Source organism: Eumetopias jubatus, unplaced genomic scaffold (genome assembly GCF_037043125.1).
Source record: "Eumetopias jubatus isolate StellerSeaLion01/CBP00866 unplaced genomic scaffold, mEumJub1_p1.0 scaffold_3, whole genome shotgun sequence".
NCBI lineage: Eukaryota > Metazoa > Chordata > Mammalia > Carnivora > Otariidae > Eumetopias > Eumetopias jubatus.
In genome coordinates, this window is record NW_028274809.1 from 128,141,048 (window position 1) to 128,163,247 (window position 22,200).

Consider the following 22,200-nt stretch of genomic DNA (forward strand, 5'->3'; position numbering starts at 1 on the left):
TGATCTTCAAAAGCAATGCTACGTGGAAAAAGTAAGAAACTAAGTGCAATCTATAACCTTGTACCATTTTGATGAATCAAAACTACATACGCAAATAACAAGTAATGTTTTATAAAAACACATGCAAACGAAAGGAGAAACATCAAACACATTACAGATGTTGTCCCTGGTGGAGGAGGGAAGTGAAAGTAGTGGATGGAGATAGAAGAGAACAGATCTATTTTTAAATTCAAATTAGTGAAAAATCATCATTCCCTCCACCTCTCACAACTACATTAAGCATTTTATTCAATATTTATTTTACTCTAACAGAAAAATATTAAATTGCATCAATACTTTCCAAATATGTCTAGTGGTATCAATAAAATTTATTTGAAATGGTTGCTGCTTAACTGATTATGTGATGGTGTTGGTACAATCTTCCTTTATTTATTTTTTTAAAGATTTATTTATGTATTCGAGAGAGATTGCATGCGTGCCAGTGGGGGGAGGGGGGGAGGGAGAGAATCTTCCAGCCGACTCCCTACTGAGCATTTAGGGGGGCTAGATCTCAGAACCCATGACCTGAGCCAAGATCATGACCTGAGCCGAAACCAAGAGTTGGTTGCCCAACTGACTGAGCCTCCCGGGCGCCCCTAAAATCTTCTTTGAGTAACATATCTGACTTTATTACTATTTTGAATTCCCATGAATACATTTGGACAAAAGCCACTCCATAATTTTTTGGTTTTCATCCTTTCATTTATTGCACCAAGCACTGAAAACATTACTAAATAGACTTTTTTCTTTGTTAACTAGTTACACCACACTCACAGAATCATTTATACACACCGACCAAACCAACAGTATTGACATAACCAATACAGAATTTTAACCAACCTAGCTCTTATATTTTAGTCTTCTTCTCTATATTCTAGTCTGAACTGTTATGTCAATACCACTAATATAGAATACATAGAATGTAGAATTCTGTTTAGTCTTAGTACAGAAACTACCCTTTAATAAAGTCTGTTTATATTTCTGAATGAGAAACATCCACAATAATTGGTAAAATACCAAAACTTTTGAAAGAAATAAATCAAGAGGTCGAGGGAAATAAAATTGCTGGTAAAATGTGATCACAGGAAAAGTTGCAAAGTATCATTCAGATATTTTATAGATTAAAAAAATTAAATGTAATTATCAGAGGGCTGATTTAAGAAATCATTTATTAATTAAGTGAATTCCAAATTGGTGTCAACGCCTTAGAAATCAGGGTCATGAAGCCAGAGAATGACTTCATTCACATATTTGGTTACAGCTGTAATTTAGAAAATTGTTTAATATGGCTACACTCAGTTGAAATTTAAGAAGCTAGCTCTACAGCTTGTGTTCATGTTGCTGAAATCAATGTGCTCTTAAAATCAGTAAGAAATTGATGACAAGTGGGTGCAGTAAGTGAGAGGCATGGAGAGCCATACAGCAATCGACACTGCTCATGTCACAGGTATGAACAGAACTCCGTGCCCACGTGTCAGGACACCTCCCGAAGCTTATGATGGCTTCATAGGAAATGAAAAGGCCTTCTCTTTTTTCTGACTCTTTATGGAAGCTTAGTATGATCCTTGACAACGTCAGTAATTTGCATTCATTTCCTACTAGCTAGCCAACGTGTAAAATTGCCCAGTGATTCCTAGACTGTGTAAAAGCAAGAGTTCATTTGTAACCAAAGGAAGGCATCCCCTTTTAGTAGTGTTAGTGGTAAATTTGAAGACTTTAGGCAGGAAAATAAGTATATATCAAAGTTTCTAATGAAATTGTTTAGTTTTAAACTAATGTCTAAAAATGAGAAATGAAATTATTGTAAAATTAAAACAGGTACTTCAGATTATTTTTGTTTTGAACATGAATGCATCTTTTTAAGAAATCTATTTAATATTAAAAATCGTATCCTATACATAATGGAGCCACAAAAAAGTTAAGCATTTTAGAAAGAGAAAATTTTCATTCAGGTCTGTGTTTTATTATTTTGCCATTTCTAGGAACAGGACATCTAATACATACAGATAAAATACAGTAATGCAAAGAGCATATGGTACTTCTTTACGTAGAATATTTCAAAGTAAGAAAAAGGGAGATTTGCTAAGTCTGTACAGTCTCTTATTTCTTTCTTGACTCATTCATTGCAGGCCCTGGAAAGTGAATTTGTTTCTTGCCAACTCCATCAGTGGATTGACCTTATATTTGGCTACAAACAGCGAGGACCAGAAGCAGTCCGTGCTCTGAATGTTTTTCACTACTTAACCTATGAAGGCTCTGTGAACCTGGATAGTATCACTGACCCTGTGCTCAGGGAGGTAGGTGTTAAGTCCCATATTATTCCAAAACTTTCTTTCATCTCTCAAACACAAATTTGGCTTTCCATCTCTTTCTGTATAAATTTCCTTTCAACATAAATTTTTACGAAACATAAATTTCAGGGTTTTGACAATGTCGGAAAATGAGTATTATATGTTAAAACCAAGTCATGAGACCACTGTGTTCTTCTCTTTTGAATTGTAGACACATATAATGCACTTCAATATCCCTATTTTACTTGTTTTATTTCAGCATCTTCATTAAAATGCTTAAAGCTCTGTGCATGTTATTAATGAAACCTAGTTGAATATTTGAATAAGAATCATGCACATTAAAATAAGCTGCCAGTATAAGCTGCCAGTATATATTTTCTTAATAAAAGCAAAATTACAGACTTCCAGACAGAATGCTCAAAAAAATGCATTGATAAAATAGATGAGGGTATAGTATTTTATTCCAGAATGTTCTCCAAAATACATCAATAAAATAGATGAGGGTAGAGTATTTTTATTCCTGTATGTTCTTACCCTGAAAGTTTATAGCTAACAGTTGGGAATTATGTGCTCTACTATGTGCATACGTATTTTTAGGAAAATATTCATATAAAATATTATTTAAATCACTTCCACACTGCACACAATGACTTCAGATAGGTGAAAGAGTAAAGGAGCAACAGCTGCTGGGTAAGTGTCGCTGCCAGGAAGCCACGTCCCAGCCTCCATTCCGCCCGATAGCGGCCATCTGCTGTGTGCAAAACAAGCAATCATGGCTACATTTCCCGTCAGGGGAATGCTTGTTTTATTTTTTTGCTTTTAATTTTAGAGGTGGAAAACTTGTAGATCTGGGAAATAAAGCTCTACAAGAAAAATTTGCATCCATAAACTTACTTCTTACATTACCTCTACAAAAACAAAATGGCTCCATTTGCATGGCTGCAAGCAGAGAAGAGGAGAAGGGAGAGGCTCGAGATCGGGGCTCATTGGACCCTTAGGGCTAAGTATTCAGAGAACGCGTCATAAGCACGTTATTAGGTGCAGTGTTATGTTGTACGTGGGAGGAAATGGATTAGTGCCTGAAGCTGGGAGAAGGGGATAGAGGCAAAGAGTGAAGGAAGGAAAGAGAAGCCAGATACTACGAAATTCACGGGTGAAAGAAGGGATTTTCTCTGCAGACCATTACACTCACCTGATTTAGAACCCCCTGTACAAAATGTAATCAGATTATTTTATGGGAGATAATTCTGAGCTTAATTACTCTTTTCACAATACACCTTTGCCCGGTTCTGTAAACACCTTACAAATTATATCCTCCTTTTAGAACCAATACCTTTGGAATCAGAAAAGAAGAATTGGAGTAGCTTATCCTTTCATCCCAAGACCACCTCCAAATTGGGTTTTGCCTTTTAAATACCATAAACCTTTTTGCTTCTGAATATCTGATCATACATTTTTATCCATTATAGAGTTCTGTCCTTGTAAAGAAAGTTGCAAGTTAATCCTCTCGGGAAAATAAAATATTTTAAGCATATTATATGTAATGACAGTGCAAGACAGCATTAAAATCGACAGAAAAATAGCAGATTTTTCACATTTAAATGAGAGTAAATAAAGTGATACATGGGAATAAAAAGAAAATGGAATTAGGATTGAGGCTTTCTTTACATGGATATGTGTTTATTATTTGAATTCTATAAAAATACCTGCTTCTATAAAATATCACACCATTGCTTTGGACAGTGGGGAAAAAAACTATGTATGGGCCTTAAGTATCAAATTATAGGACTTCCTAATGAAATACTACATGAAAATGTATAATTTTCAAAAAGTTTTTATTGAATGGGAGTGGCTCAGCCATGATGTTCGCTTATTATAGAGATGGTCTGAACAATATATTACTGCTCCTGATTCCCTCATAGTGAGGCTGACTGCCAAGCACTAGGGGCCCTGAGTTCAAGACTCTCTCTAGCATTCTCATTATGAGCACATAATTGCTGAATACTGAGGTTCCACCAGAGAAACTTCCAGAGTCATTCTGTGATAGATATGTCCTCCCACCCCAGCTCCTCGCCTGCCTCTCTGACCCAAAAGCTCTTGATGTCCGTTCTCAGAATCCACCCTAAGGGTGCCCATACCTGGAACACAGTTACCTTCCTTCCACCAGCCAGCAGAGGCCCAAGCACACACACATTTGCTCTGACCCTGTGGACCTGTGTCAACTCAAGATTGCTTAGGAAGATGCTTTACCTCCTTAAGACTGCTAAGGAACTGCTTATTACATTGTAGCCATAGCAGATTAAATTATATCAAGGGACATGAGTTAACTGTCCCTCTCCCCACTCCCCACCCTTATCTCCTCTACCCCAGAAACCTATTACATTCTCAAAAACGTATAACTCTCCATTCTTACCATATTAGTAACTAAAGCTGATATTCTGTGGGGAAAAAGAAAAACATACTGCACTATCATTTAAGAACCTGCAATAGATGGGAACCCACCTAAAATCTGTGAGCTATCTAATGCTGGCCAAGACATTAGATCTCCCTCTATTTCAATTGCTATCTCTATAAAGGAGGAATAATACATGACATGTTTGCCAACCTAAACGCTTAGCATCTACTGTCACCCAGTAGAACTCTGTAGATAAGTGAAATGAAGTGCAGTATATTCACTATTTGGTAGCCATTTCTACCCCCTTACATATACATTTCCCCTATGAGGAGGCCTTCCAGGAGGCACAACACCTTTTATGAAAACATCAATTGTTGATACCTACCTAATTGGTTGGACACAAACTCTTAAAAAAGCAGTGTTCAAAATGTTAGCCCTCTTATCTAGCTTAATGAATTTCTTTTATCTGATAATGTTTGTCTTTGTGTTTTTTAAATACTAAGATCATTACATTTCACATAGATAAAGCCAAAGAAAGATTATAGTTATCTTACACTAAACTCCAAGTAGCCTAAGGAAGATGAATTTTTTGATGCTTAAACACTGATTTAAACAATAAATATTTAATATATGAATATCGATATATGTCCCTCTTGAAAAAAAATACATACATATATATATATATCCCACAATCTGCCTATAACTTCGAGCTTTGAAGTTAGGGCTAAAATTTGAGAAATGGCTTAAGGTTATTGATTCATTCTTCCTTGACAGGTTGAAATCATGAAGCAGCACTAACCACAGCAATTATGGCATTAAAATGTCAAGAAATTAGAGGTCAGAATAACAGATAATTTTCTTCTCTATGTCAGATTTAAAATTGACATTCTTTGACAGCTTAGGATCTTTGCCTGAGAAAAATATGACAGCTTAACTTATTTTATACTTGTAAAGCAGTAACTGATAATAAACTTTATCATGACAGCCTCTGGGCAGAAACATGACAGAAGAGTTCTGGTACAAAGCTCTTCTTAATATGTAAACACTAGATCTGTTGGATACTAGATATTATTTAAATTGTCTTAAGTCTTGGCTTACATCATAATCTTCTAGACATGTTATTTCATAGATGAGCTCAACTGACTATTTGAACAGTAATTTTAAGCATGGCAATGAATATTCTTTCTTACCATTTTTACATATTAATAAAAATGATGTGATTTGCTTTATATTTTTACTTACCAAATGATGGCCAAGAAACTCCATCCTATGACCTGCTGAGGAAATAGAATATTCTAGTTAGTAATTATCTGGTCCCATGGTGTTCTAATTCCTTTTTACTCAAATGTAGTCCAGAGACCAATAGTAACACCATCACCGAGGAACTTGTGAGAACCTCAGATTCTCAGACCTTCCCAACCTACTAAATCAGAACATGCATTTAAAGAGATCCCTAGTGACTTGTCTGAGACATTGAAGTTTAAGAAGCACTGTGTACTAAAGGTGTATAAGAAGATCTGGAAAGCTTTTCTCCCCCTCCTACAAAAGGAGACAGAGTGGTGTGATGAACCTCGATGTACCTATCACCTAGTTTCAAATTTTAAACTCTAATTTTTTCTATATCCCCAGCCCCTTGACTATTTTCACATACACCTGCCATATCCATCTAACCCCATCTAACTTCCTGTCCACTGTCCCACTCCCCGTCCCATGGGCATCTCAGGATATTCAGAGAGAGGGTTCAAGCAGGTTTATTTTGAAAAACAAAAACCTTTCCAGGCATTTCATATACATCTCCAGTTAAAAACCATTAAGCTAGGCCAACACTCTTATTAAACAATTTTTCCGAGGACACCCATTTATGTAGCATCAGAGTCAGGTTTAGGTAAGGTCTCCTGATTGTCAAGTCGGGGTTGCTTTAATCCCATTACTTTCTAGGAGTTCTAAAATAACAGTATTTACTAATACTAGTTTTAGAGATGATATTCTTCTTACTTTCAAAATGATTCTTAAAAATGAGGAACACCTAATGTGTATTGCCATTTCACTAATTTAACCTGTAAGGTTTTTCTTTCTATTTTGTTTGTGCTTTTGAATTTCTTAAAACTCTCAACTAAGTAAAACTTCCAGGAATTATAAGGGAAATTTTAAGATGGTTCTAAGAAATCTTTCTCAGTGAGGTGCCTGGGTGGCTCAGTCGGTTAAGTGTCCAACTCTTGATTTCAGCTCAGGTCATGATCTCAGGGTTGTGAGATCAAGCCCTGAGTAGGGCTCAGCACTGGGTGTGGAGCCTGCTTAAGATTCTCTTTTCCTCTGACCCTCCCCTCACTTGTGTGTGCTGTCTCTCTCTCTAAAACAAGAAAGAAAGAGGGGCCCCTGGGTGGCTCAGTCGTTAGGCATCTGCCTTCTGCTCAGGTCATGATCTCAGGGTCCTGGGATTGAGTCCTGTGTCGGGCTCCCTGCCAGGGAACCTGCTTCTCCCTCTCACGCTCCCTTCTGCTTATGTTCCCTCTCTCGCTGTCTCTCTCTCAGGTGAATGAATAAAATATTTTTTTAAAAATAAAAGAAAGAAAGAAATCTTTCTCAGCCATTTTGTTCATTGTTTATTTTAACTACATTCCAGAAAAACTTGTTTTGTCAGTCTGTAAGAGTTCCAGAGGCACTAGGGGATTATGGCATAGTCAATAGTTGGTTAGTAGAGATTACAAATTAAATGTCACAATTTTTTTTTTACTGTACTTTTATAATGAGTGAAAAATATTTCATTCTAAAATTGTGTCTAAAATGGATCACTCTTTCGATCATGGATATAATTACTCAAGTCTGTCTGCCTTAGATATGATTATATGGTATCTAATAGGCAATAAAAAATAATAGAAAGGTGGAAACCAGATAATAAGTTTTATCACAGCCAGTCATTAATTTGAGACATTGAGTCACTTTACTTTTATGTACCTTGGTTTTCCCACCTGTAAAATGATGACAGAAATGATACATAACTCATAGGTCTGTTTTTGAGGATCGTATGAGAAAAGATATGGGATAATACTTTGTAAACCATAGAGCACTACACTGACTATTGGTTATTTTACCTAAAAGCATAATTAAATGAAATATCTTGGAAGAACTTTTGTTTTAATAATTCATTTCTCTATATCATCATATGTATAGTCGACACTGCCAAACTGAAAAATGATTTAAGTGATTTCTCTTTGATAGTAAGAGGTAGATACACAAGCCTATCGTAAAAGGCTATTTTGCTGGCAAACTATAAGAACATATGGGCCATGCAATATTTATTTACTTATACATATATACACATTCATCTGTGCTGGAAATATTAAAACATTAAATAATAAATTTTAATATTACCAGTTGTTATAAAAGTGTGACATTTTTAGTCTAATTTTTTGTTACCAATATTTCTTGGTCTTCTTAGATTTTATTTTCTGTGTTTATCTCTTTCTTTGATCTGACAGGGATAACAAAGCATTCCTTTGGATCTGCTATAGTGAGAATATGCCCAAAGGAAGTAGAATAGATTCCTTCAGTTTCACTTTATTTTCTTGCTGAACCATTCCTGCTACTACAGAAACCTGACATGATAAGGCTGTCAGGAACCAACAAGACAGACATGTCTTTAACCAAAACAGCCTACAATGTTGGCTTTCCTAGAAGATGAACTCATAAAATTTATAAGGAAAAACTTAACCCACTTTTCATCCTTATGATGTAAATGAAGGTATTTGTAGTGACGACATTGATGGCCGTCTGGTCATTGCTTATTCTTTCTGTGAATTTGTTATCCCTTGTCTTTTCCTTCCCCCATTTCTAACTCCTTTCTTGTGTCTGACAAGGGATAGCAACACCCCCCTTGTGGATTGCTTGAGTGGGTTGTAGCACAATGTTGTCCATTTACAATGGCCATGATGCCTAATTGTCTTCACATGGGGGATATTCAGGGTTTTTCTCCTGGGCATTTATTCTGAGACGTGATTGCAACAAATGATCAACAAAATGCCTGATAAAGATTTCTTAAAACCATCTTAATTTTCCCCCTATAATTACTGGAAGTTTTACAGAGTTAAAAATTCAAAAGCCAAATTAAAATAGAAAGAAATAAAATAAAATAGAAAGAAAACCCCTACATTTTAAATTATGGGAGTGGAAATATTTGCACATTAGGTATTCTTTTAAGTTTAAAGAATCGTTTGGGGAACAAGAAGAATATTATGATCCCTAAGACTAACAAAAGTATAGATTCAAATGTGCCTGTTTGTGTGTTCCTCACCCAACAGCAATAAGGCTTGCAATTGCAAAGAATCAGTGAATAAAGTTTCTATATAGAAATTAGTATGAAGAAAATTAATGACACACATTTAATTTTGATTAGTGAATAAATCTTTAATTTAGGTTTATCTTTTCTCCTTGTAATTACTGCAGTCCTTAGCTAGTCCATGGTCATCAATCGTCCCCTAAGAAAGCATAAATAATGCAGCTAGTCAAAGTGAGATGTGTGTCATTTATGTGAGATGTGCTTGTTCTCGTCTTTGTGTTATTTTTATTGCATAGTGTTGAGAAGTGCTAATTACTGATTTTCAGAAATTAACAGCAAATGCTTTCACAAGCATCTAAAGTCATATTTTACACAAGGAAGAAGGGTGAAAATTGTAGCCTCCTGTTTGTAATAGAAATAGCTGGAAGGGATTTCCTTATCTTCTAGTAACATAGATTTCAGTTATATTACACAGTTGTTACCTTAGCATAAATTAACAATTATTCAAAACATATTGCGTGCTTCAATTTGTTGAAGTAGATATTACTCAATCTAAATACCTAAGCATTTCAGTTAGATGCTTAGAGCTCATTTTTAAAGGTTTTAAACATATTGATAATGAACCTACTTAAAGCCATTTGAAATCTCAATATAGTATATCTAAATTGTTGTTTCCCATTTATGTCAAAATCAAAGAAGAGCACTTTGTTCTGCCAAATACATGCAATACTATTTTGATTTTGATTTTAGCCTAATAAAAGTATATGATTTCATTTTGTGATGTTTATACCACCACCTGGTAAACCTTTGTCTTGATGTCATTCCACTTCCAGGCAAATCTTACCAACTTCTATTATTTTCATTATTATTTCCTTTCCATGATCAGACACTCCAAGTGAACTTATTTTGTATGGTGAGGAAAGGTCGTCACCGGTACTAACATTCCTCCTCCTCCACCACTGCCTTCCCCCAACTTCCATCTCCCAATTCAGCCAGCCTGAGTTTGCTTTATATACATTGATTCAACCAGGGAGAATTTGGCAGAAACGTTGTACTGATTCTTCTCACATTTCATTATGCATTTCTGGATTGGGTACTTTACCTATGTACTATTTAATGATTAACCCAAAAGTGAGCAAAGAACAGAAAATCTGGAAGAGTCCTTAAGACGTCATCCGCTGGGGTGCCTGGGTGGCTCAGTCGGTTCAGCGTCTGACTCTTGCTTTTGGCTCAGGTCATGATCTCATGGGCATGAGATCGAGCCCCAGTAGGCTCCACGATGTGGAGTTGTGGCCTTAGAGAGAAGACTGCAATCCAGCCACTGCCAAACTGGGACCTGGCAAGGAAGGACCATAGGATAAATTTTACATCCCCTTCCTGTCTCCTGTCCTGAGCTCTCATTGGCCAAAAAGAGTGGGAAGCTAGAGGAGCAAGAGAGTGGTAGGGGTGCAGTCTCTGGAGGCCAGTCTCCTGGGGACAAGAAAGATGATCCAGCTCACGTCTATGTTCCCCCTGAGTTAGTCACTGCTTTAGGCAAATTTATTTAAGGCATCCGGGCATACCTGACGCATTAAAATACACGTACTTTTCCTACCTGAGTTGACTTACGCTTATTTTTAAATATAAAAATTGAGTGAGCTTGCCACCAACGGCACTGACCTGATTTGAAGAAAAACTGTTCTGGACAGAGCATTTTTTTTTTAATCCAAAGGACATGGTTCTTGCTTTTCACATTCACTGTTCACATTAATTTGTTAAGTCAGATATGTAATATCATCATTATAACTCATCAGTCCAAGGAGGAAATAGGAATCAGCGAAAGGATAATTTTCCTCTTTATTTCTTTTAGGTTTATACTAAAAGAATAAAACCAAGCACTGAGGCAGGTAAATGAACCATCAGAATCCTCTCCCTCAATACTGTCTAACATAGTCTGATAGTTACAGCAAATGTGGTTCTTTTTTTACTTGAGTTATTAAGTATTTGCTGAAGTATTCTAATAATTTTGCTAGTATAGACTTAGCCTTAATGCAGTTGATTGTTAAAAAAAAGGAAACACGTTTGTTCTTCTATTGTGTAGTTTCTATGAAAAATTAGAAACAGTTGAATATAAAATAGCATTTTTAATTTTTTATATAGTTTAGTGTTGGTAAAGCAAGTAATAATAAAGTGCAGATATTATTTTCTTGATTTATTTTGCTCCTGTTTTTCTAACATTAAAAAATAATGCTTTATATGATCTTGTTTTATTATAACAATAAACCAGAAACAAAAGCATATCAGTTAAAATACAGTCTGCTATTAAGTAATCTTTTCTTTTATCATTTCAGACTTCTCCAAATTCCATTTTTTTCCCCTATTTGGTATAGAACTGGTAGAATTGGAGGTAGCACAGAAAGATGATATAAATCACATGTGTATTTTTAATTATATGTCAAACATGTATTTTCTGGTAAAAAAATATTATCCACTTTAAAGCATTAAAATAAAATCTTGCTAAATATGAGCTATAAAATGAGATAACACAATCCTAAGGAAATTTTAGGAAAATCCTTTTCTGTGGTTCCCAAGGAATCACTTTTGCTATTTTTATCTTGAATTTTCTGAAAATTATCAATAATTAACTAGTAATTTCAACATAGTCTGATTTTAGCCTTGTGGGTAGCACAACCTGTCATACTTTATAAAATGCTGACTTTTCTGGAAAACAATTTAAAAGATGGCACAGACCGAGCAAAATGGATGAACTAGGTCATTTGACAGCTTTACCTTATTAGATTCCTCACACTTTCTCATGGCACTTAGACCTTATGACATTTCATCAGAAAGACAATACTAAATTACGTTTATAAAAAAGACTAGAAGTTGTAAAGATTCTACAGGAGAAAAATGTATCTGAGTTAAATTTACTTGCATTGTGGAAGAGACAAGATTAACCAAAGTTTTTATCTCTTGGCTACCAGAGGGGGTGTACACTAGATAACTAGTAAACCCAAGGGGAGGGAGAAAACATATTTATTCACCTAAATAGTAATTTCTTTCTTTTAGAATATTTTGAATTTATCTGTAATTTAAACATCATTCTGAACTATCACTTATCCGTCACCATATGTAATTTTACCCTGGCTGTGAAATCTTCATATTAGCAGGCATATGTATAATGCACATAAACCACAGCACGTTTACTTCCTCTTGTGAGGATTTAATCCCAGCTATGTATCTATATTTATAGAGGAGGTAGAATTTTGGGGGGGAGGGAAGGCAAGAAGGAGATAAAAGCAATTAAGCAAGAGGTGCAACAGGTCAAAGGAATAAGGTACGTGTCACAGCCACAGCTAACACATATGGCCCCTTTGTGCAAATTAAAAAAGAAGCCCTCATTAAAAGGATGAATAATAAAAGATGCTCCTTCCTTTGGCATTTGAGGCAGATTCTATCCCTCATTTGCCCCCCAACTGGGCACCGTTGTGCAGGGCATAGATGACACAGCTGTGCCCCTGGTCCTGACCTTTAAGTAACGTAAGACTAAGAGAGAGCTTGTTGAAAATAAGGGAGAAAAAAAGGAGAGCTTGTGAAAATGTGGGTAATTTTGTAACTTGGTAGGTGGGTTGTGGAGGATTTTACAAAGCAGGCCTAACAAGAAAGTAGGGAGGAGAAAAACAGGAAACTGTCTCTAATAGGAACTTGCCCTAATGGGAGCTTTGTATTACATATAAGCAGGTAAAACTGAGTTATGTGTCCTATGTGTGTAGTGAAATCTGAAAGTCCTGTTCAGGTTTACTTATTTTGCACTGCTATTCATAACTTAGGTCACATTTTTCTTTACTTCTCTGCTTACCCCTGAAAAATTCCATATTTTAGAAGTCCCTCCAAAGTGTGAAAAAAAAAAGAAACTTTTTTTTCTAATCTTATGACCTACCTGTTTCTTGATGAGTCTTAGCTGGGGAGAAAAATAAATGCAAAAAAAAATTAATTAATTAAAAATAAATAAATACTAAGTACATGGTAACAGCCCCGTATTCAACCAAATAGTTTTTGTAAGAATAAGTAAGAATCCATATAACACTTAAAATGTAAAACTCTTAAGAAATTAACTTACTTATCATTCCTATCTGAACAATTCCTGGTGAGGAAATTACGTGGATTTCCTTATATGATTATTTTCTGAGATAAAGTTGAGTTTGATATGTAAGAGTTCCAGCAGATCCGCACCCTCAAAGATCACAGTCTGAATCATCACTTTATTTACAGCTTGATCACTGCATTCTGCAGTCACAGATACTTATACAAATAAATACACAAAATCAGTAGAGTCACTTTGGAGAACAACTTGGCCGTAAAACAAAATATTCCTACCCTCTAACTTGGCAACCCGATACCTAGGTTATGCACCCAACAAAAATGACTGCTCACCTCCATCAAAAGAAATGTGCAAGAATTTTCTAAGCTACTTTATTCATGATAACCTGAAACTGTTAGCAGCCCAAATATCCGTGGACAGAATTGATCTCTTGTGGCAGACGGATGCAGTGGGACACTGTAATGGCCACAACAATGACAAAACACTGATACACAGAACAATAGGTATGAATCTCCCAGGCATTTTGATCAAAAAAAGGCAGGCATGAAAAGAGGTACTGTATGATTCTACTTATCAGAAGTTCGAGAAAAGAAAAAATAATCGATGGTAATTTTGTTGGTGCAATTTAGTTATCATCAAAATCGTGATTAACCTGGCAGAGGGTGAGGTGTGGGGAAAACTGCTGTGAAGAGGCAGGAGGGTGGTACCGTCCTACTCCCACGAAGACACCACCCAGCTCAAGATGTGGAAACTTCCAGTTCCGTGCCAAAGCCCTCTGTCTTGATCTGAGTGCTGGTTAAAAGGGAGAAAACACACACACAGTTAATTAAAGTGGATGCACATAAGCAGCTTTAGTCTAAGATGCCACATTCAGTGATTACAAAGGCCTAAGAAGGAATATTATTTAAGTATCAGCAGATCTGTATTTTCATCTTATCCCGCTAAAGACCCATAAATACATGGTCTTTCCTATGTGTAAAACACCAAAGATTTTGTCAGTCAGATTTGTTTTGAAAAATCTTCTGTTTTAAGTCTATTACCTATGCTAGATTTATATGAAGTGTGCAAGACTTCTGTTGCTGTGTATTATATGTAAAATGTTAGTATCACTTACTGATTCTGAGATGCCTGTCATTGTCACTTCTCAGCACTCCATATCACAGTGTGTCTTGCAATCAGTGGTGGATCATAGTTGAATTGGCAACATTTTTTTACTTCTTAATAGTATATAAATTAATGACACTTTTCACAATGGATAACAGCTGAGATTTGATGAAGTTAGATTGACAGAGTTATTTCCCAAGTTTTACTCTTCTCTCATAAACATTATAAAAGTCATGAGCTCACACATACAGTATCAGTTCATTCTTGCTTCAGTGGAAAGTGCAATGCAATAGGCTCCCCTTATCCACTGTTTGGCTTTCCACGGTTTCAGTGACCCGAGGTCAGCCATGTTCTGGAAGCAGTGATTCTGACCTAGCCTCAGAAGGTCAGCAGTAGCTTGATGTTAGGTCACGGTACCTACCTCATTACCTCACTTCATACTATCGGTTAGGCATTTTTTTCTAAAGATTTTATTTGAGAGAGAGCACAAGCAGGGGTGGGGGGGTGCATGGGGCAGAGGGAGAGGGAGAAGCAGACTCCCTGCTGAGCAGGGAGCCCGAAGCGGGGCTCCATCCCAAGGCCCTGAGATCATGACCTGAGCCAAAGGCAGATGCTTAACCAACTGAGCCACCCAGGCGCCCCTCATCAAATAGGCATTTTACCATCTCACATCATCATCCTAAGGAGAAAGGTGAGCCCAGTACCATAAGGTATTTTGAAAGAGAGATCACATTCACATAACTTTTATTACAGTATATTATCATTGTTCTGTTTTATCAGTGGTCATTGCTGTTAATCTTTCACCATGCGTAATTTATTCATTAAACTTTATCATAGGTATGTATGTATAGGAAAAAACAGCGTACATAGGGTTCAGTACCATCCACAGTTTCAGGCATTCTTTGGGGTCTTGGACCATATACCCCGAGGATGAACACGGGACTACTGTAGATCTATAAAGCGATAGCTTCCCTGTAATACAAATTAACGTTTTGGTAGTAGATTTTAAGAGGATTAACAAATGCTGAAGTCTGTAGGAGTCAGACAGGGAATAAACCAGTGAAGCGGGCCGGGAGACAGCGCATGCCTGGGTCCTCTGAGCCGTGGGCATTACAAAAGAGCCCCTGTGCCTTGGCACCAGCCAGGTGTTGCTGTGCAGGAATGCTGATGAACCACCTCTTCTGTGTTTTTTGAGAGACGCCAAAAAATCCAATTTATTTGAAATTTTCTGACCTATAAATGTTGGCTGAAATAGAAACCATACCTGTGAGCTGCTTTTTTTTTTTATTTTTTTATTGTTATGTTAATCACCATACATTAATTACATCATTAGTTTTTGATGCAGTGTTCCGTGATTCATTGTTTGTGCATAACACCCAGTGCTCCACGCAGAACATGCCCTCTTTAATACCCATCACCAGGCTAACCCATCCCCCCACCCCCTCCCCTCTAGAACCCTCAGTTTGTTTTTCAGAGTCCATCGTCTCTCATGGTTCATCTCCCCCTCTGACTTACTCCCCTTCATTCTTCCCCTCCTGCTATCTTCTTTTTCTTTTTTCTTAACATATGTTGCATTATTTGTTTCAGAGGTACAGATCTGTGATTCAACAATCTTGCACAATTCACAGCACTCACCATAGCACATACCCTCCCCAATGTCTATCACCCAGCCACCCCATCCCTCCCATCCCCCACCACTCCAGCAACACTCAGTTTGTTTCCTGAGATTAAGAATTCCTCATATCAGTGAGGTCATATGATACATGTCTTTCTCTGATTGACTTATTTCACTCAGCATAACACCCTCCAGTTCCATCCACATCGTTGCAAATGGCAAGATCTCATTCCTTTTTATGGCTGCATAATATTCCATTGTGTATATCTGTGAGCTGCTTCTATCTAGCCCAAGCGCTGCTGGCTTGTGATATCTGGCTGAATGTGAGCGCCTATGCCGTCCTGGCTAGAACGTTAAGCTCTAAACCCATCTGTTTTGCTTGATGAATATCATAAATATCTACAATGGTACCCAGTACATAGTAGGTGCTCAGTACGTATATGCTTTATGAATAAATAAAGCTAGATTAAGTCTCTCTGACCCATGCAGAATAATGTATAGAAAAATAGACATATGTTGAATTTTTTTAAAACACTATTTCCGATCTTTTTTTGCTGTCAGCTGGCCAAAATTCCTACTTATCATTCATGTCACTCAGCTCTTGTCCCTTTTCTGGAAGCCCCTTTCCTAACAGCCCTGCTCTCCCTGTGCCCTGCTCTACCCTGAGTCTAATGTAGACATCACTCCTGGGCTCCCTTGTACTCCAGGATGGCCTCCACCATGGTCCCCTACCTACCGTGTGCCCTGATTACCACTCATCTTATGTCCTCATGGGCTGAAAACTTCTTGAGGACAGGCTGGTATCTGATTTCTTATCCCTCAGCATTGAGTAAGCATTTAACAATGTTTGTTAACTTCACTGTCTTTGTAGTACTGAATTGTTAGAGTAAGCACTCCAGTGTTTTCTCTACTACTCTGCTTTTCCTTTTCTGTGCTACCTTTCAGTTTTGCACAAATGTCCCACCGTTGTTCCACTTCTATATTCAGCAAATGTTTTTGAACTCTCTTAGAATGAAGTCACAGCCTTGACCTGCAAAGATCAACAGTCTGAGCAAACAGACCTGTGTAAAGAACTGTGCGTTGAATTTCATGATAAAGGGGGAAAAAAGGGCTATGAGAATATGGAGGACATTCTTTATGATTTAGGGAGTCTGGGAAGGATTTAGAACCCTGTCCAAGTTTCGCATGAAGGGGAGGCATTTTCTCCTACATCGGGAGTGGTTCTCAGAACAACCACTCAGCTGCTATGCTTCATCGATTACAGAATGGGCTGTGTATATCCCCGGGCACCCTCCCGTACAAAGTACTTCCCTCTTGACAGAAAGAAGACATTGATGACTTTCTAGATGTGGGTGAGAACAGAAAACATAGAACGGGGGAGAGGTGAAGAAAATCAGTAGGTGCTCATTCCCCATTCAAATGGGTTGGTAGTGACAAGGAGAGAACTCAGAGGAGGCAGTGTGCTTCTTCCAGATCAGAAAGATCTGTATATTTTTAAATCAGGGGTTAAGGAATTACTGGTAGACAGGATTACAAGAGAGCCAAAAGATAAATATTGGAATAAGAACTTTTAGGTCATGAAGGCATGTGATCTGGATCACAAGGAAGAGGGATTCAGTTTAGTATTAAAAAAAATAAATAAATGTTAAGTAGTGTAGGGAATTGATTGTCTTAATGAAAGGGCAAAATCACAATATTAACTTGATCACAGCTTAATATTTATCCTGATGCCCTTCGAGAGTTGTTTAAAATAAATACGTGTGTGTACTCTGCCTCAGTCCAAAAAGGATCTGAAGAGAACTGTACAGATTTCTGCAAAGTAAGTGAGTCTCCTAAGATATTCTGGTATAGTTTTAATACTTGCCCTTCAGAACAAAAATCAAGTCAAGCAGAGCATGTTTGTGGATTTAGTCCTTCTATGGCCATTTAAAGGCTACCTACTAAGTACAAACACTGACCTAGAGACTAAACTGTATTTAATTTTACCCCTGTCTCCCCCCACCCCACCCCAGTCCTCTTTCTGGAGGAGTTGGAACACAAGCCAAAGGACCTATTGTTAGAGCGACTTTAGCTGTTCATGATACATTAAGCTAGGTATTGGACATTTTCTAGCCAGGGCAACTTTAACAATGAAATTACTATTTTTTTTCTTTCAAGTAACTCTCAGGAGTTTATTGTTCATGATGTGAACCTAACCAGAAATGGTCTCTTCCCTCTTTTATAATCGTAAATCTTGCACTGGGGAGATAAAGTATGATGGAATCTATGTGAGTATGATTTACTTAAATAGTCACACTTTGCGTATGTGTGGACACCGTGCAAATAAATGGATACATTAAGATTGGACAGCACTTAAAGAGATTTAATAATTCATCCTGTTGCCTCTGCAAATAAAAGAACCAAAGCCCCATTTATGCAATTGCTAAAATATGGCAGATAATGATGCATTCATGTTTAATATTGCTAATAAATTTGAAAATTCACATTTTTATTGATAAACATTTTCTTGAAATGCAGTCTAGGTGGACAGATTGTTAAATTTAAGTACTTTATAAATGAGATCTCTAGATAGTGAATGCGATTAGCGGCACTGCAGCGTCGAGAGCCATCTACCACCTTACCTGCATTCCTAAGCACTCAGCAATGAGTTTCGTATTTCACTTTTATGTGCAACCACAATGCACACAATTTTAGGGGAAAAATTAGCATGGTAACAGTAATGACCACTGTAAATATGGTGCTTCTCCTTGTTGACTTAAATTACGTGCTAACAGTATTTTGGAAAAATCTTTTCTGTTAGGCTAGCTTAATATATTGAAATTTTTTTGCCTGTAGGATTTATATATAGAAGAAATACATAAATCTTCTATAAGATTATATCTTTGACATACACACAGAAAAAGGCATATTATACAGTCCAGACAGTTTGAGATCCAAGATTATTTTTATTCATTGGGAGCCATAAAATCTCATTAATATTTCTAGCTGCACAGGCTTTAATAATATATTTCATAGCTCAAGATGCCCAAAGAATTATTTCCTCTTTGGGCTGGTTATCTCTAAAATTTCAAAAAAATTTTGAGAGAAGTGAATTCATACCTTATAGACATTAAATAATATTTCAGCATTCATCTTAAAAAAGCATGACATGCTAAAATATATTTTTTTGTACTGAAAATTTGGCCATCATTAATCATTATACAAAAGTCTTAATGATTACCCTCTGTATTGGCTGGAATATATGATTTTCTGAATTTTACTTCGTATCACTGGTGGACTGACTTTATGTATCATTCTTTTTTCCCAAGATCCCAGAAGCTTATTTCATTAGAGATCCCCATACGTTCCTCCTTACACAGGACTTTATTAAGGTATACGTGGTGTATTTAGTGTTGAGTGTTCTTTGGCCTCAGCTGCATGCACTCACAGGCATAACACTCCCACATTTAACCCTAGCTTCTACGTAAGAATAGCCACTTGGTGAACGGAAGCATGTTTGGAAGGAGAAAGCAAAGCCTGTCTACAAAATACTAACACTTGGATGATTCTGCACCCTGAGAGAAGAGCACCCAGTGAATTTTCTGGACTTCTTTCATGGCTGACTTGGGATCCACTTGCATTGTCAGGGAGTGTGTTGACCTCTCTCGTTGATGCATATTGATTATGACAATCACTCTCCTTCCCCTGCAGGCCATGGAGGCCCAGATACAGAACTTTGGACAGACGCCATCTCAGTTGCTTATTGAGCCACATCCGCCTCGGAGCTCTGCCATGCACCTGGTAAGACAGAGCAGCCTGAAAAGAAAGTTTTCTGCTTTCTTTGTACCTGGGTACGCGTCAAGTCAGATCGTCATTTCAGCAGCGTTTTTAAAGGCTTCTCGGTGTATTGGTTAAGTCTTCAGGCTCAGTATATGCTGATACCCTGCGGAGACACAGAGGGGAGTGTGGTTCCTACCTTTACGTCCTGCCACACTCGCCCAATTTGGGGTTCACAACAATTGCCTTCTTCTCTGACTTTAGCCTCTGCCTAAACTCATTCAGACACATAGAGGCACCAGAATTAGATTTGATTTATAAGGTAGGATGAAAATATAATAGCAACACAATATGATATGGCCCAATTTAATCTTTTGGGGCAAGGTTGAGTAGGGGGAGTAGCTCATTTTAAGAAGAGGGCAGAAATACAGAGGTAACTTGCAGAGGCAGGAGGGTTTAAAAACAAGGGCTCCAGAGCCAGTCTGGTCAAACCCCAGCTCTGCCTCTAGCTAGGGAATGACCTGGGCAAGGTATTCAACCTCCCTGTTTACGTTGCAACATCTGTTACATGAAAGCAAAAATACCATCTGCCTTGAGAATTTCATGACTTAATACCATAGGGCACTTAGACCCGCACCTGGTGTGCAGCACGTTCTCAATAAATGTTAGCTGGTGTCATCATCACCACTACCTCCTCATATTAAAACTTGTATTCCCGTTTTACAAGGGAAGAGGTAATATTCTTTTCATTTTAATCGGAATTTTAAAAGCTCATTTTCTTTTTTTTAAAGCTCATTTTCGTAACAAAACAGGCCTTTTTCAGTCTATTAGCAAATTGTACAACATTTCCCTCTTTAATTTGAAGACGGTACATTTTTTCCGAGAAACTTCTGTGGAAGGCATTTTATTTTTTAAGCTGTGGGTTTTCACTGATTTCTTTACTGAAGTGAAAAATGCTTGAAGGTAAAAGAACATGTTTGCAAAATGAATTAAAGTTCATCCATTTTTCTAGGCAGTTATCAAGGCAGCAAGTACCCTAATTTTGGAGTAAAGAGCTCTGAAATATGGTCCATAGTATATGTGCAAACAAATTTATAAGCTGTTATTTTGTGGCGGAAGTACTGTTCAGACCTTTCATTTATTTTTTCAGTTAATAAATTCGTATCGAGTTCCTTCTGTGTGTCAGGCATGACGCTAAGCAACTGGCAACACAGAGGGGGCTGCATCCTCCAGACCTATCGAGTCAAACTCCTAGTGAAACAAATAAATGTGTTTGTTTGAAAACGTTTTTTCTCTCTACAATGGCTCCAACAGCTTCAGCCCCTTTGGTCACTAATGAACTCTTCTGCTTGAAATTGGTCCTTGCGTGTGACAAAGCAAAGAGGTTGATACCAAGCACAAGGTTTCATATGAACACGCAGTCACAGTGTAGACAAGGGGAGGTGGCCTTGGAGCCTCAAGCCTTAGATGAATTTTTTTTTTAAAGATTTTATTTATTTGACAGAGAGAGACACAGCAAGAGAGGGAACACAAGCAGGGGGAGTGGGAGAGGGAGGAGCAGGCTCCCCGCAGAGCTCCCCGCAGAGCAGGGAGCCGGTTGTGAGGCTTGACCCCAGGACCCTGGGCTCACGACCTGAACTGAAGACAGACGCTTAACAACTGAGCCACCCAGGCGCCCCTAGATGAAGTATTTTTAATAAGCTAAGAGAGTATCTCTAACACTTTATTTTATGAAATGCTTTGGCAGAAGAGTTTTATTCCCGTGTTAGTTGTCTCTGTTTAATAATAATAATAAAAATACTTATCCTGGAGAAGTGCCCAGTCAGGATTCATTGCTTTCCTGGGGAAAATTGTGAGAGACTAAATTGGCATGGAACTGCTCATAAAGGAAACCTAAAACCTTCTACATTCGTGGAGCAGACACTTCATACGTATAGAAAACAATTACAGAACATTTATGAACGCGACATAATGGCTATTTCCAGCATCCCCATTTTGGGCTTTCAATGCAGGAGTATTGATGGTGTTTTATAGTTGCTGGAACTGTAGCATCGATAGTGTCTGCTGTCTGTCGAGGCACATGCTAGACGTCTGAAAGCACAGACTGAAGGAAGGAAAAAGGGGTAGCCCTCAGCAAGCGCACAGTCTAGAAAGGAGGCGTCAGCCATAACCAGTCAGGATTGCCACAGCAGAGATGCGTGCAAAGCTCTGACGGGGAAAGCTAGTATATTTTAGTTATTTAGATTGCAGCCGTGACGCCAGATCAGCCAGGTAAAAAGTGAAAGTATCAGTCCATTCACCTTATCTTTCATGTAAACAGTGTCAGTCCCTGACTTCACTAATTTTTCCACTCAACTGACGTTTTTCACCGCACTGAATAGTGCTGCTGCATCAGGAGACAGACCTGGGAGCTCACGTCTCACCCCGCAGTCTCGAGAGGCTTAGACTGAGGCTGGTCGTGTCCTCAGCCGGCGGTGGCACAGGGCCCTTGCCCCTTTCCCCATGCCATCCTCCCCGGATGGAAGTTCGGGTTGCTTTGCTCTCTGCTCATGCTAGCCTCGTCTGTGTTAACCTCCGTCTCCCCAGAGCTTTCACTAACTGTGTTATCCCTTCTGTTTTCTTCTGCTCTCTTCCCTTTCTATT

General features: G+C 37.7%; 1 protein-coding gene across 8 annotated transcripts in view; it reads left to right on the plus strand.

Annotated features, from left to right (window-relative positions):
• The window catches only part of NBEA (neurobeachin), a 685,632-nt gene that overhangs the window by 640,777 nt on the left and 22,655 nt on the right, over positions 1-22,200 (plus strand). For 5 of the 8 annotated variants that reach the window (XM_088021800.1, XM_088021804.1, XM_088021803.1 and 2 more), the window contains 3 exons: positions 2,169-2,336; positions 19,110-19,172; positions 19,492-19,581. In XM_088021800.1, the coding sequence (XP_087877926.1) occupies positions 2,169-2,336; positions 19,110-19,172; positions 19,492-19,581 (321 nt within the window). The remainder of the gene's footprint in view (positions 1-2,168; positions 2,337-19,109; positions 19,173-19,491; positions 19,582-22,200) is intronic. The other 3 variants (XM_028107230.2, XM_028107234.2, XM_088021805.1) reach the window with 1 other exon arrangement.